The 13,516-nt window shown below is 38.9% G+C and overlaps 1 protein-coding gene and 1 pseudogene across 1 annotated transcript; both read right to left on the bottom strand.

Annotated features, from left to right (window-relative positions):
• Nucleotides 1–2,715, bottom strand: part of LOC131789664 (uncharacterized) — a 3,118-nt pseudogene extending 403 nt beyond the window's left edge.
• Nucleotides 2,716–5,178: 2,463 nt separating this feature from the next.
• On the bottom strand, nucleotides 5,179–13,243 carry LOC131789694 (uncharacterized). Its single transcript, XM_066162410.1, has 10 exons — nucleotides 13,058–13,243; nucleotides 11,539–11,597; nucleotides 10,753–10,860; nucleotides 9,342–9,393; nucleotides 9,157–9,257; nucleotides 7,931–8,232; nucleotides 6,977–7,230; nucleotides 6,639–6,824; nucleotides 6,134–6,340; nucleotides 5,179–5,769 (listed from the first exon to the last, which is right to left on the bottom strand). The coding sequence occupies exons 2-10, from the start codon at nucleotides 11,587–11,589 to the stop codon at nucleotides 5,711–5,713; spliced, it is 1,320 nt and encodes a 439-aa protein (XP_066018507.1). The 5' UTR covers nucleotides 11,590–11,597; nucleotides 13,058–13,243; the 3' UTR covers nucleotides 5,179–5,710.
• Nucleotides 13,244–13,516: the final 273 nt, after the last annotated feature.

Genomic DNA, 13,516 nt, shown 5'->3' with positions numbered 1-13,516 from the left:
ATCAAACTTATCCCAAGGGGTATAAAAATATAACACAATTAAAACAAAAAAAGAAACTTTGGCAGTGTTAGAGAAACCACAGAACATGTTTGTGGTTCTTCAGAGACATAAGGCAAACTGTTTGCCCAGTTACCATTTCACTTCCTGTAATATCTGAGCAAAATAAACTCCAAGATTACCCCTTGAAAAATCACCACTTTGTGATACTTATTTGGATCAATGTTAGTATCTAAGACACTGCGCACCCCCCCCCCTCCCCTAACCTAACAACAGTCAACTGATAACAAGTTAGGAGAGGGGTAGGTGTGAAGTAGCTCAGATACTGACCAAGACCACTTATGTTTCCTGTGAAATATGCTATGATCTACTTAATGAGGGCAAATCACTTCAAGAGTTGTAGTGACATGCTTTTAGTTAGGACTCCTCAGTTTCTGCTTCATCAGCTTGTGCTTGACCGACCAACCTTTGTGTCACACAGTTCACACTTTGTCTTACCAGGCTCATTAACCAAGGTACACATGGGACACACATTGTGCCCTTCTTAAGCATCTACCTCTCGCAAGGTGTCACACCCCAGGCACACCAGCACTTGTGGTCCGTTTATCATGGTACACTGCTTGCATTCCCAGGGGGGTCCTTCCTCTTTCTTTGGCCTCCTTTTCCCTACCCTGCTTCTAGTCCTTGGTTGTTCTCTACCCCTGATTCTAAGCATGCTTGACACAAATCGATGTCCACTTGGACTCTTCAGGCATGTGAGTGACAAGGATGCAAAAGTTGCACAGTAAAAATGCCGACAGCGTAGACACCTTTTTGATGCAAGTGCTGTAAGGTTCTGGCAGTCGGCAGCAGAACAATGAGTTCTGTCCCTAGTAGCACACTGCTGACTGTCCAGACTTCTAAACCCATCTGTAGACACCAGTCTTTGCCCAGGGAGAAGTAAGGTGCTGTCTAAGCTGAGAGGTTCCCCCTGATTTGCTGAGGGCATTAAACTCCATTCATCACTTGAAATTGATTGTCTCCTGTTGTCAGTATCAACAACTGAAAAACAAAAAGCCAGTAGGGCTCAGACCCCATCCATGAATAAGAGGAGCAAGGGCAAGGGGGGGGGGGTGTTAAATTCATCCAAACATATATTTGGTATGAACCTTAGATTAGAGGAGGGTGAAGAAACTCTGACCATGGGCTCTCTCAATTTGTCCTGGATCTCCTCATATCTAAATAGTAACCAATCCAAAAGCAAATAGAGGTGTTGCAAAAATATAACTCACATATGTGATAGGTAGAACTAACCATCTAGTCATTGGGAACACATGAAGTAAGATAAAGAAATACCTTCTGAATTTGTTGTATCAGTATTTACTCCACTTCTTCCACTTGTCAGGGAAACTACATCACCTGTATGCAAAGACAGGGAAGTAACAGACCTGTTGATCAACTTCTTTTCAAAGTGTGTTTACAGGATTAAAAGGATTACTTAGTGCATTTTTTCTGCAGCCATATTCCTTATACAACTTGGGTTTGTGTCTCAGAGCACCTTTACTGTTGTCTATACACTAGAAGATTAAGCCTGAATTTTTTCAGGTTTGTAATTTGAAATCTGTTTATACTTTATCCTAAACTTATTCCCTCTTGGTTTATTATACCTCGTTCAATTTGTGTTTGCGTATCTCAATGAGTGTTCACAATCTCATACTGAAAGAACTCGCCTAATATCAAAAGCAAAATGATTTTATAATAATGAACTGGAGGTACCAAAAACAAGTACAAAAACTCTGTAAAAGATGCTAACCCAAGCACATGGAGCTTAACAAACTTGATTGGCTCTTTGGAATCAGATGGTATGATACAGGACTTGATATATTCTGAACAGTATTTTTTCACTATATTTCAGTGTGAAAAATTACAAGGAAAATTCTCTCTGATCATAGGCTGCTATAGGTATCAAAGACTCCCATCCATTTTGTTGATACCTACATTGCAGCTTCTGTGAGTCTGGGTCAGGAAGGTAATCTGTGACACACTAAAGTAAAGAACAGCAAACCGACCACTCATTAAAATAGCTCAAATGTTGAGTATGTTGTTGGCTGCAGTGACTGAGGTTTAAAAAAACCCCCCTCAACTGACAATAACTCTTCAATAAGTCTAATGATAATTTCCAATAAGGTTCCCTAAACATTAGTCGCTAAGACCAACAAAATTCCCCATCAGACTACCCTCTGCCAGACAAACAGAGTACATGATCAAATATTATTTCAAAATAAGGTCAAAACATTTACTGCAAAAGTATATTTGTTACCTCCAGAATCCACATTCTGCAAGGGTCTTTAAATGGCAACTGCCAGTAGGTTTTGAGCCTTCCATTCACAAGCTTAGGAGCTGTCCTCTGTTTGTTGCTAAATACACATTCACATTATCATATGCAGAATTACCCCCAAATTCCCCTACATGTAAGGGTTCTCTTACATGGCAGCATGTTGCTATGGGAACATACAGATTTGGAACCAATGAGACTTCTTGAACATCTTTATGAGTATGATGGACACATGTCCATCTTTTTAAGGTGCTGGTATCATCTGTCATTTCTGATTTTACTCCCATTGAAACAACTTGGCCCCTCAATAATCCACACCAGGAGACAGTAAATTCCACATTTGATCTTTCATTCATAGAGTTATCAACCGTTACAGAATCAGTTGTAAACTTCTCAAACGGCATCATAGTATGCAAAGTACATAACCCCTTCAAAATTCCAACAAACTGTGGGGCCATCACAAAAATAAAATTCAATATTCTGTGTTGGTGAGACATGACTTATTTCAAAACTGCCTCGCAGAATAACCGAATCATAGTCTTCTAGAAGTAATACATGCAGCTCCTGTGTGCTGGAATGCTTCATTCGAATCTGGCGTAGCAAAATAAAAGGCTGGTACATTTTTGTAGTTGAGTTCATCAAACATTTTGCAGAAACGAGTTCCAGTTCGTGTCCTAATATTCCAAGGGGTAGCAGTTGCTTTGCAGTCCTTGTGAAGGATCTAGAGGATTTAGAAAAGCCAAAGATTTGAACTTCAATACAGTTTTCATCGTCGCTGCCCGTATTTAAAAGAGAAAAGAACATCACGTCGCCTCTAAAGGTCGTAAACACTTTGCTGATGGCCATGTTTTTAAGTCTACTACAAGACGCGAAATTCCCGCGGAATTCTGGTCATAGCTCACCCCCAGTCTTTCGGAAGTTCCTGAGTGAGGTGCTCTGCGACCTAGCCTTAGGACTCACTGACTTTCTGATGTCTCTGATGAAACTCTAGAGGCCTTTAGAGAAAGCCCTTGTGACAACGTTTTCGTTGCACTGATTAAAATAGAAATTCCATGCCCTCACAGTAATGCTTAAGGTATGTTGGTAACATATCTACTCTTATCAGTGTACCGAAGACGTTGTCACAAAAGCTCTCCCCGTTAAGACCTCAAAAGAATTTCTTCGGTGTTCCTGTTAGGACCTTATTAGTTAAGAAATAGTTGTTCTTTGTTACTCTTTGTACATTAAGTTTGAATTTAAGACTGAATGATGAAAAAAGCCCAGTCATGTTTAACCAGACTTATCTGGCTACTCAGTTCCGACTGATTGTAACTAATCACCAGGGCCCGGTTGTTCAAAACTGCGATTAGCGCTAATCCACGATTAAATAGGCTAATCGCCGATTAAATTTAAGTCGCCGATTAGTTTCTGTTGTTCAAAGCCCGATTATTCCTAACCTTCGATCAAACCGAGGGTTAAATCTAACCCTGCTCGCTAGGTGGATTAAATCCTTAATCGGCAGATTAAAAAATAAAAATCACAACATGGCTGACTTGTTGTATGGTTGTGTTGGTGTTGATGGACGAAGAAAAAGGAAGCAAAGAGAGTTTAGGAGCATCGGTTTCACGATAGATGGATATACAGACGAAGAATTAAGAGCAAGGCAGACTTTTCGGGCGCCATTTGTTTTTTTGTTTACATGGGAGTACATGTAAAAGAAAATAAGAAAGAAACAAAAGTCTAAAGTCCGTTAATTTTCACTTTGCTTTGTGTTTGTTAGCGAAGTATACATTTTATGCAAGGTATGGACATTGAGAGGTATTACAATAATGTTTCCATTTATAAACTTACCTGTTTCAAACCCCTGTAACCCAGTAAATGACGGTGTGTCACTGAACATGTTTATTATTTTTAAACTGGCTTCTGATGGGTTCGGGGGAGCAGGGCCACCACCTGTCTTCTTCTATTCACTTTTAAAGGAACTGAATTCTCTTTTTGCGTGACTCTGGAGGTTTTTCCACTTGTCTCGTACTTCCTGCGTTGATCTTGCTGTCACACCGACGGCGTTTACCGCCTCCGAGATTTCTTCCCAAATCTTGTTTTTTTTTGCATTTGTTATACTGTTGGTAAATTTACTTTGAAGAATGTCCATATTTTCTTCAAATTTTTCCGTTAAAAATCAGCGGGTGAAAAGTTTGCTTTCCGCACTTTCTTCGCTGGAGAAGCCATATTGACAAAAATAAATTTCCGGCAATTTTATGACGTAAACTGGCACAAAATAAATTATAATTAATTAATATAATTCATTTTATGCTTAATCGCGGATTAGTAAATCGACCGAGTAATCTCCCTTTGAACAACCGTTTTTTAACCAACGATTAACTAACCCACGATTGAGAAATTTAATCGCCGATTAGGCCTAATCGGTGATTAGTTTAATCGCGGTTTTGAACAACCGGGCCCAGGATGAGAGCCCGGGTCCAATAACTACCACAGAACAACGTGTTTTGATTTCTCTCGCGGAACGCCAGATCAAACCAATTTTGCACAGTTTTTGATGCTACTCAAACGCTTCCCTGGCTCGCTGTCGGTGTTTCCTGTCATTGTCCATATAACATTTTCAGACACAAAATGAATTTTAAATATATCATCTTCGCGCACACTCGACGAAAGGTCCCAAAACTGGAACAATAAACATCAGGCACCCGCCAGAACCTAACTTACGAAGGTAGCAAGTTTCGCGCTAAAGCAATACGCGACGAAGCCGTGAGAGGCTTGGGACGGAAGATAGTTTCACCGCTCATCACTTAGCGCACACAAAGTCATAAAAAAAAACCAGAAAAAAAACATGCAAATCAACCAGCCACACAGGCAATCCGTGACTGTATTCAGCTATTTCCTTTAATTCTATGCATCGTACAAATCTACAAAATACCGTTTTATTTTAAGTGGATATATTTTGTAAGTCAAGGCATAATGGCTAATTACGTAAACAAACACTTAAAATTTAAAGAGAAACTATCAGCATTATTTAAAGTATTTGTTATACTGTGTAACTCCAGATCGTTCGAGAAGTCTCAAATTTTCTTTTCCCAACGTAATTTTTCCTCTCACAGATTCTATGAAAGTTTCATTTGTTCCCCTTTTTTCGCATGAAAATTGAGGTTGTTTCTTGCGTTCTGAAAATCTTGCTTGGATTAACTAAAATTGATCCGCCTGCGTATGTCCCAGTCACTTTCCGTCCAAACATTAATTTTGCGTTTCCTACCCATCATGCTTGAGGAACCGTACAAGAAAAAATTAAAATACAAGTAATCTACTTGTTTTACGCTCCTTTCACGTGATTAGTCTAGAAAAACAGCGATACAATATCAGACAGTGGACGTTCAATTCGTAGGGAGTCTGGTCTAAGCTCAATGCTTAATCGTCAGTCTCAATCTCTTGTTTAACACTATCACTATCATCGTCACCAACTGCAACTGAAAAAAGATCAATGTGAATATATACCCCATAATCTAGACTCACAATTAATTGAGAAAGGCGAGGGTTGGTTAAATTTTTTATGGTAGAGGATATCTCATCCCACCAATAACTCGATCCATTAGTCCACAAGTATATGTACACAATAGTAATCGTTATTTTAGCAGCCGCTCGTAGGCACATTACTGAAAACGTAGCGCGTTTGTGTTGGATAGATTCTAGATTAATATTGCAGTAATGACTTTTGATTTATTAGGATCAATAGTGACTCCTTTTTATCTTCTCTATTAATGGAAATTTTATCCCCTTATACAAAAAAAATGATGATTCTTCATGAAGAGAATGGAGTTAAAATTAACTGACCTGCGATTCCGTCCACTTTTCTAAGCATCTCATCCAGTAATCCAGTTATTACTTCTCCAGAGCTTTGTGAATCTGTTGATATCTGCAGGTTAGGATCAACAAGGACTGAAGTTTCGCCTCCCACCCCTCCCTCAAGTCCAACTTCATTCTCATCGTCATTAACTTTCTCGTCACCGTTGCAATCAAGATCATCTTTTTCGTTGACATCTAAGAAGTGGAATATTGAAAACAAAAGAAAACAATAACGTTAGTATCTCTCAGATAAAGACCTGTAGATTCCTGGACGAATTCATGGGAAAATGTGCCCGCCTAATTTAACGAACTCCAGACGCGGAGAAAATCGTGCTTTTCTTATTTTTCAGTGTTCTCGACTGGGTATCTGTATCGTAAACTTAACCACATGCCTAGGAGAAATTTAGTCTCTTTGTTTTTGCCCGCCCTGCCGCCACTAACGTGCCTTTTTTCTAAATGAATGGCTGGAACCGACCGATGACTTCTGACTCACCTGGGTCCACAAGGGCTGAAGGGCTGTTGTCCCTGAGTTGCGCCGTCACGCCAGGGTCAGTAGTTTCTACCAAAACTTGTGTATTATGAGTTGTGCTTTCCTGTGGATCTTCTGTTTGAACCTCAGCATCCTTGGTTTTCCCTTCCTCCCATATCTCATGCTCGTTGAAGTCGTAAATAGAGCTCCCTGGAAACAAAATATAGATAAATTTTAGTCTTGTAGACATATCACACTGCCATATCGAATTAAGCAAAAAAAAGACTATTGACGCGTGCTTTCATCACACGCAGTTTTGACATTTTTCATTGTCTACGACTTTAGTCATTGACTAAACCAACCTTTTTGGCCAGGCTTTAGCATCTTTACTCCACCGATCTGTGTTTCAAGCGAATCTAAAAGATTATACTCAAAGTAACATGTCAAATTGTCTGTTTCTGCCGGCTCCAGCTCACACTTCTCCATGAAAGCGGAGACCTCATCGATGAGACTATATATTTTGGGCTTCTCGTCAACCAACGCACTGTCATTCTTTTGATACAACTCGCACAAAAGAAGCGCTAACTCACACTTGTTCAAAATACCTGACATGGTCCTAAACAAGCAACACATAACAAATTACGCTGGAGTTTTAAATCTCTAAGAACATCTCCCCAGAAATCGCGTCCTAAGTTCGTGCTGTTACTGCTAAACTCATACCTGAAGTAAATTGGAGTGATTTTTATTGAGTGTTTAAAACAAAGTGATTTTAGCGGCCAATCATTAAATTGGGAAATGTTTCAAGGAGCTGATTGCAACTCAAAGTAAATCAAAGGTAAGCGACCTGAAGAGCGCGATTTGACGTCAAGTGTTTCCAAAGCCTTAAAAGTCCTTAATCGATTGCAAGCCTCAGTGAAAATGACTCTAACTGCAATCGCTTTTGTATACTCATCTACGTTGAATAATTAAGCTCCTACGCAAATAATCTGCCTGTTGGTCGGCAAACAGCGGAGTAACAACATCTTGGACTCAGATTAAAAGACTAATAAAATGGGTAAACGAGGTCGGATGTGAAGCCTTGAGTTTTCGATCATGCATCTTCAGTTTCTGTACCATTTTAAAACTTTATCTATTAACGATATTATAAATTCGTGACATTTAATATCTTTCTGAATTTAAACTTCTTTCATAATTGGCGGCCCTAATTGCTAGAATTTGCACTCCAAAGCGAGGCCAAGAAGGCTCATTTACATGCACATGAAAGTACTGATAATAATCAAGCCCAACATTACAAAAGGGGTCCATATAAAACAAACCTCTCTTGATTATCTAAAAACATCATCTTCTGGTTCGTTTTATCGTTTACAGCATCCCTCAGCGACGTTTCTCCCATACTCATGTGAGCATGTAACAATGTCATGTGTTTTCCGATCCTGTCTTGCAGATAATTTTGAGTAGCCAATACAGAGTCCTTCGTGTTATTCACTTTTCCTATTGACTTCTTGATCAATTCACAGTGATCGCCTAATTTTTCAGATACGTTGCTAAGTTCCCCACGTATCGTGGTGGCAATATCACTGACAAGCTCGCATTCGTGACCCACATGATTGCCATAGACCTAAGAATAAATAACCAGAAAATTGAACAGGTTTGCATGCATGTAACTTAGAGTTCCCGAAAGGAACATTCTAAACTATATGTACAGAACCAAAAGAAAGCTAAAGGACCGTCCGTAACTACTTGTAGATCACCATCCTGCTGATCAAAATTTTCCATATATGAATTAATTTTTTTAGAAAGAGGTGAACTCTATTTTTCTGATCTAATCTCCCTAATCACCCTAATCATTAAAAACAGCATACGGCAGTTTGGGGCCTTTCCCTACATCAAGACAGTTCGGAAAATTGCAAAACTCTAGAACAAAAATTTATCTTCCATATCGGCACTCTTAATCCCTACGGTATTAACGAGCGCTTTTCATTCAACTAATCTATTCTTGTTTTCTCGTCACCATATTCCCACCAATAGCGTAGCTCCATTTTCTGCATATAAACCCAGGAGTGAGGGTAACCTGGTTAAGAGACAAATGTTGCTGTTTTTCAAATGTAAATTACTTTGTTATCATGCTAACTAGATACTGGTCTCTATAACAACGAGGTCACCTTCAACCTCACTCCAAGTCAAAGGCTTGGCAACTATGGACACAACTGTAAAATGGCCCATTCCAAGCCTCACACTAGTGGCCTACCAGGCTGTTTTGTTAGAGTCTGTGAATAATGAGAGTGCCACTTGTGCATTTCGCGGCTCCGATGCCTTTTCTTCATCGGAGCGCCCTTAAAAGAAACGCCTGCTACACAGACAATCATTAAAGGATATGAGTAAAGGAGAGAATTTCCTATGAGTTTTACATAAGTAGGTTGTGTGAAAGGCAGCCAAAGGGCTGATGTGACATGATTTCCAAGAGTTGGGAAGAACTGAAATTTCTTAGCCGGTATAAGATTTTGACTTCTTGGAAGGACACTACGCAGGTAAGCAATTTTACCTGGCAATAAATGCAGATGAGGCATTTATCTGTGTGACAGTAAACTTTCAGAGCTTCGTTGTGTTCCGAACAAAGATATGTCTTGCTTTCAAACCTGGTGGCTTTTCAAAAACAAATTGCAAATATTACATAACCAAGCAACAGCCACGACAAAAATCGATGAGATCAATAAACCCAACACCTACCTTCGGGTCTTTGTACGCGCCCCTGAAGTAAATAATCTTCTAATCTGAGTTCCTATGGAAAACAGAGCTTTAATCAAAGCTTATCGTGACTGATAACAAGCAAACATTAAAATGATAAGCGACATAAAAATCAAATACAGTCTCCAAGCATTTTTCTCAAACAGAGGTTAAAAGTTAAGTGCAAAAAGGTCGGAAGGCAGTTGATGGTAGCTAACTTCAAACGTTTGATGGTTACCATTCACTTCGCCATCGAGGTTACCGCTCACTTAGCAACATGTCAATTCGACGACACCATAAGTCACCTCGCCGACATTACTGGCCAGCTCGACGATAGCGCGCCGACAAACTCAGTCAACTCACTGAAAACTTCGGTCAACTCGCTGACAACTTCGGTCAACTCGCTGACAACTTCGGTCAACTCGCTGACAACTTCGGTTAACTCGCTGACAACTTCGGTCAACTCGCTGACAACTTCGGTCAACTCGCTGACAACTTCGGTTAACTCGCCGACAATAATTTTTGTTACTCCATTTGGAATTTTGGTAGGACAGATGAAACCATTACTTTTAATAAATATTCTCAAGATAAGCTTTGATAACTTTAAATTATTGTTTCGTATGGGACATCTTTCATCAAAGGTCATTTGACTTATCGTTAACATCTTAAAAATAAGATGCAATCTGATTCCTGAATAGTCAGTTTCAAGCTCCGTTCTTAGTGAAATTAATATTAGGCTGGAGAGAGACACCCTACCCCTGTCTGATTTCTCAGGCTGGAGGGGTCGGTCAGTTACTGCAAAAAGGCGGAAGGACTGTTACAACTACGTTTCAGTGCTGCATCAAACAAACGGAAAGTCTATTTTTTCCCGCTATTCTGCAACCTCGTCCGTGAAGACGTCAAGTTCATTCGGATCCCAATATTTTATCACTTAAATTTTCATGGCATAACGGTGGCCAGCAATGTTCGAGGGTTCACGAGGTTCTTCTGCACACTCTACGCACTGATAAACTCGTGCCTATGATCTTAACTTTCCCGATATGGGTAGGACTCCTATTTCAAAACAGCAAAGAACAAACACAGTTTGGTATTGATACTGAACTTCATTTGCTCATTTAGAGCGCTTGACAGGAAAATAGATCCACTATTCTCAGTCATTTGAAGAAGTTGACGCTATTTCAGGAAAGACTCCTATTGCCACGTTTTCAAGCAATGATTCGTAACCTCAGTGCTATTGACCTTTTTTCCTGCCAACGATAAATATCTGAATCATTTCAGTTTTTTCTCCTGTTTTTACGAAGCGAATGACGATAATTCATGTAATAAATTTTTCTTGATTCGTGGATTCTTCCCGCTCAAATTGTGTCCAAGATTTCATAAGAATAGCAGTCAATGTTGTTTCTTTTTAACACACCTCAACGCTCTTCTTATCGTAATTTGCCATCACTGTGATGCATTGATGTCTGACGCTGATGTTTGTTGCGATGCCATTTATGACCAAACTATCAGTTCCTGGAACAACCTAAAAAAAACGACAATAGTGCCAATAATTTCAATTCTTTTTCACTCGCCTGATAAAATTTATGTGTTCCAAACTAATTGGACGCTGGGTCAGTTTTTTGTTCCCTTTTTTATCATTTTAACAACTTCCAACTGGTTGTTATGGCCAAATTTTCCTGGTTAAGTACCTGACTCCAATTGGTCAGTAACATTTACAAGTAGCAGTACATAACAGAACAAGAGAGATGGTAAGTTTTGAGCTCGGTAAAGAAATAGAGAAAGATGTTTTTTGTCTTGTCACGAGCGTGGGACAAAGAAAAAGTTCTGAGTCCCCATAAGGAATCGAACCTCAGACCTTCGGATTCCGGGCTCTGATGCTCTACCACTGAGCCACAGAGACTCTCCAGTGACCGAGGTCTGTTACGAAGTTCACATGACACCCGCCCTGCATATTGTTAGGATCAGCAATGTCGATAGCGTCATGTTTGTAAATAGAATAAGAGAGATCGTAAGTTTTGAGCTCGGTAAAGAAATAGAGAAAGATGTTTTTCGTCATTTAATGAGCGTAGGACAAATAAGAACATAGTCAAGCAACTCATGTAAAGCTCTGCAAATGATCCTTAGACATATTAACAGCTGCAAATAAAGAGTATGCCACATCATAGTTCACTTATAGTATCACTTAACTGCATCCACTTACATTGAATTTTACAGGTGTTCCCAGCTGGTCCATACCTATATCTCCTGTCATATGAGATCCTGTCAAAAAAAAGAGAGATCAGAGACTGGAAAGCAAGGAAGCAAAGGAATGACTTCTTGTTGCTAACAGAAGGAAGTAGAAAGAAATAAAAACTTGTGACAAATTCATAACTCATCCTGTTCAAAATAGTTTTGCTACTTAACTTACACATTGAGTTATCCACCATGAAACAATGAAATATCCCACAAACTTGAAACTCTAAGGCATTAAATCAATAATTTCTCCATTCAATTATATGCCTTTCTTGTGACTCAGTTTTAGATTACAATTGAATTTAACTGTTCTGCCTTCAGTTTTTTTTTAATTGTTTCCCAGAGTAAGAAAATGTTACAAATGGCACTCTGGGTAAAGACCTGTAAGTGCACGTCTCCTCGTTTTCACTACATTTATGTACTATTCTTGTAATTTGAACATAATTAGCAAATAAATTTATTGGATTTTAATAGTTGCAGTTAACATTAGTAGCTAACTGTAGCATTCTTTCAAATTTTTTTTTTAAACTCTGTTATGATTCACATCATTACTGCAACTATTATCTGTATTGCAAGTCCACCTAAGGTAAAAGTGGAATCTTATAACATAATACAAATGTAAGAGGCATGGTAGCCTGAAGATGCATAGTGGCCTGGAGAAGCGTAGTGGCCTAATGGTCAGTACACTGGACTCCAGATCAAGAGGCCTGGCTTCAAAACCTGGCTGGGACTATGCGTTGTGTTCCTGGGCTAGATACTGTACTTTCACAGTGCCTCTCTTAAGGACACACTTAATTTGGAACCTTGCTCTGTTGTGTGTCCTGCACCTTAATGGTGAAAATGATTGAAAAAAAATAATGGGAAATTCAAAGTTCACATGGGAAAATCATTGAAAAGTTCACAAAGGAAGGGTATTTATAAGGTAGCACTTCCATAGACACAAAACATGTTAGAACCCTCCTTAGCTCCATTCCCAAGGGCAAAAAATAATATAGCCAAACTAATCAAATAGCAGATTTCCTTGTGCTATAGGACCCTTGGCTTGATTGCCATATGCTGAGCAGAAAATAAGCCCACACTCCTTCCCTTAACTGCTCAGAAGGATCAAATAGTGCACCCATACCATGCTCTTCTACTGAAATTTAATTTAAGGTACATTGAAGCATTTTTCATCCATTCCGTATTTATACCTCATGTTTTAAAATTCTCTTCACTATAATATCAATATACCACATGTAAAGGAATTAAAACAGAAAATTCATGATAAGAAACTGGATAATACTTAGGTTGCACCTGCATCTGCATCAGTCCTTCAATATATCACGAGTAAGAACCAAAACCATTCAAAACTGGTCCATGCAAAAGTGTTAAATTCAAAGGCCTTTAATTTAAGTCTTGAAATTATGGTTCCAAACGAATGCCTAATGTAGGATCTAGATCTGTTAAAAAAACTCAGAATTACAATTACATTGATGCTTTACAAATACCTCGAATTTCAAGCTTGCTGTCGAGCGAGTCAGTTGATCAAGAATGAGAGAGAAAGCTAGACCATGAAAATGATCAGGAAAAGATGAATTTTCCTCCTCTGCGACGCCCTTCCTTTCTTGTAATCAGGTGTTATTACTGTTAATCGAAAAATTAAGATAACTCATTATAACCTCGCAACCTTACGATTTCAAACGTGGAATGCTGGGTAAGGTGCGCAGAATCGAGGCTACTTTATATGCAAGAAAAAAAATTAAACACATTTTTAAAAAAATGAAACAAAAAAAACAAAACAAAAAAAACCAGTTTGAGCACAGGAAGCCCAAACTCGTAAAACGAGTCTTGGTAAATATGTAAATGACGTTACACTGCGCAAATAGAAGAAGTTATATGTGGAAATCAAAACTTTGCTCTTGAAGAAGAATATGCTGAAAAATCTTACGGAAAAAAGACATTTAAAC

Source organism: Pocillopora verrucosa, chromosome 2 (genome assembly GCF_036669915.1).
Source record: "Pocillopora verrucosa isolate sample1 chromosome 2, ASM3666991v2, whole genome shotgun sequence".
NCBI classification, from domain to species: Eukaryota; Metazoa; Cnidaria; class Anthozoa; order Scleractinia; family Pocilloporidae; genus Pocillopora; species Pocillopora verrucosa.
This window is presented reverse-complemented; position numbering and strand designations above follow the sequence as displayed.

Bases quoted from the DNA above. Each gene is read 5' to 3' on its own strand.
- LOC131789694 (XM_066162410.1), bottom strand. From the start codon at position 11,589: ATGACAGGAGATATAGGTATGGACCAGCTGGGAACACCTGTAAAATTC. The intron at 9,394-10,752 runs GTGTGTTAAAAA...TGTTTTCCATAG, and splicing joins ACGATAAGAAGAGCGTTGAG to GAACTCAGATTAGAAGATTA. The intron at 6,825-6,976 runs GTTGGTTTAGTC...TTTTGTTTCCAG, and splicing joins GCTAAAGCCTGGCCAAAAAG to GGAGCTCTATTTACGACTTC.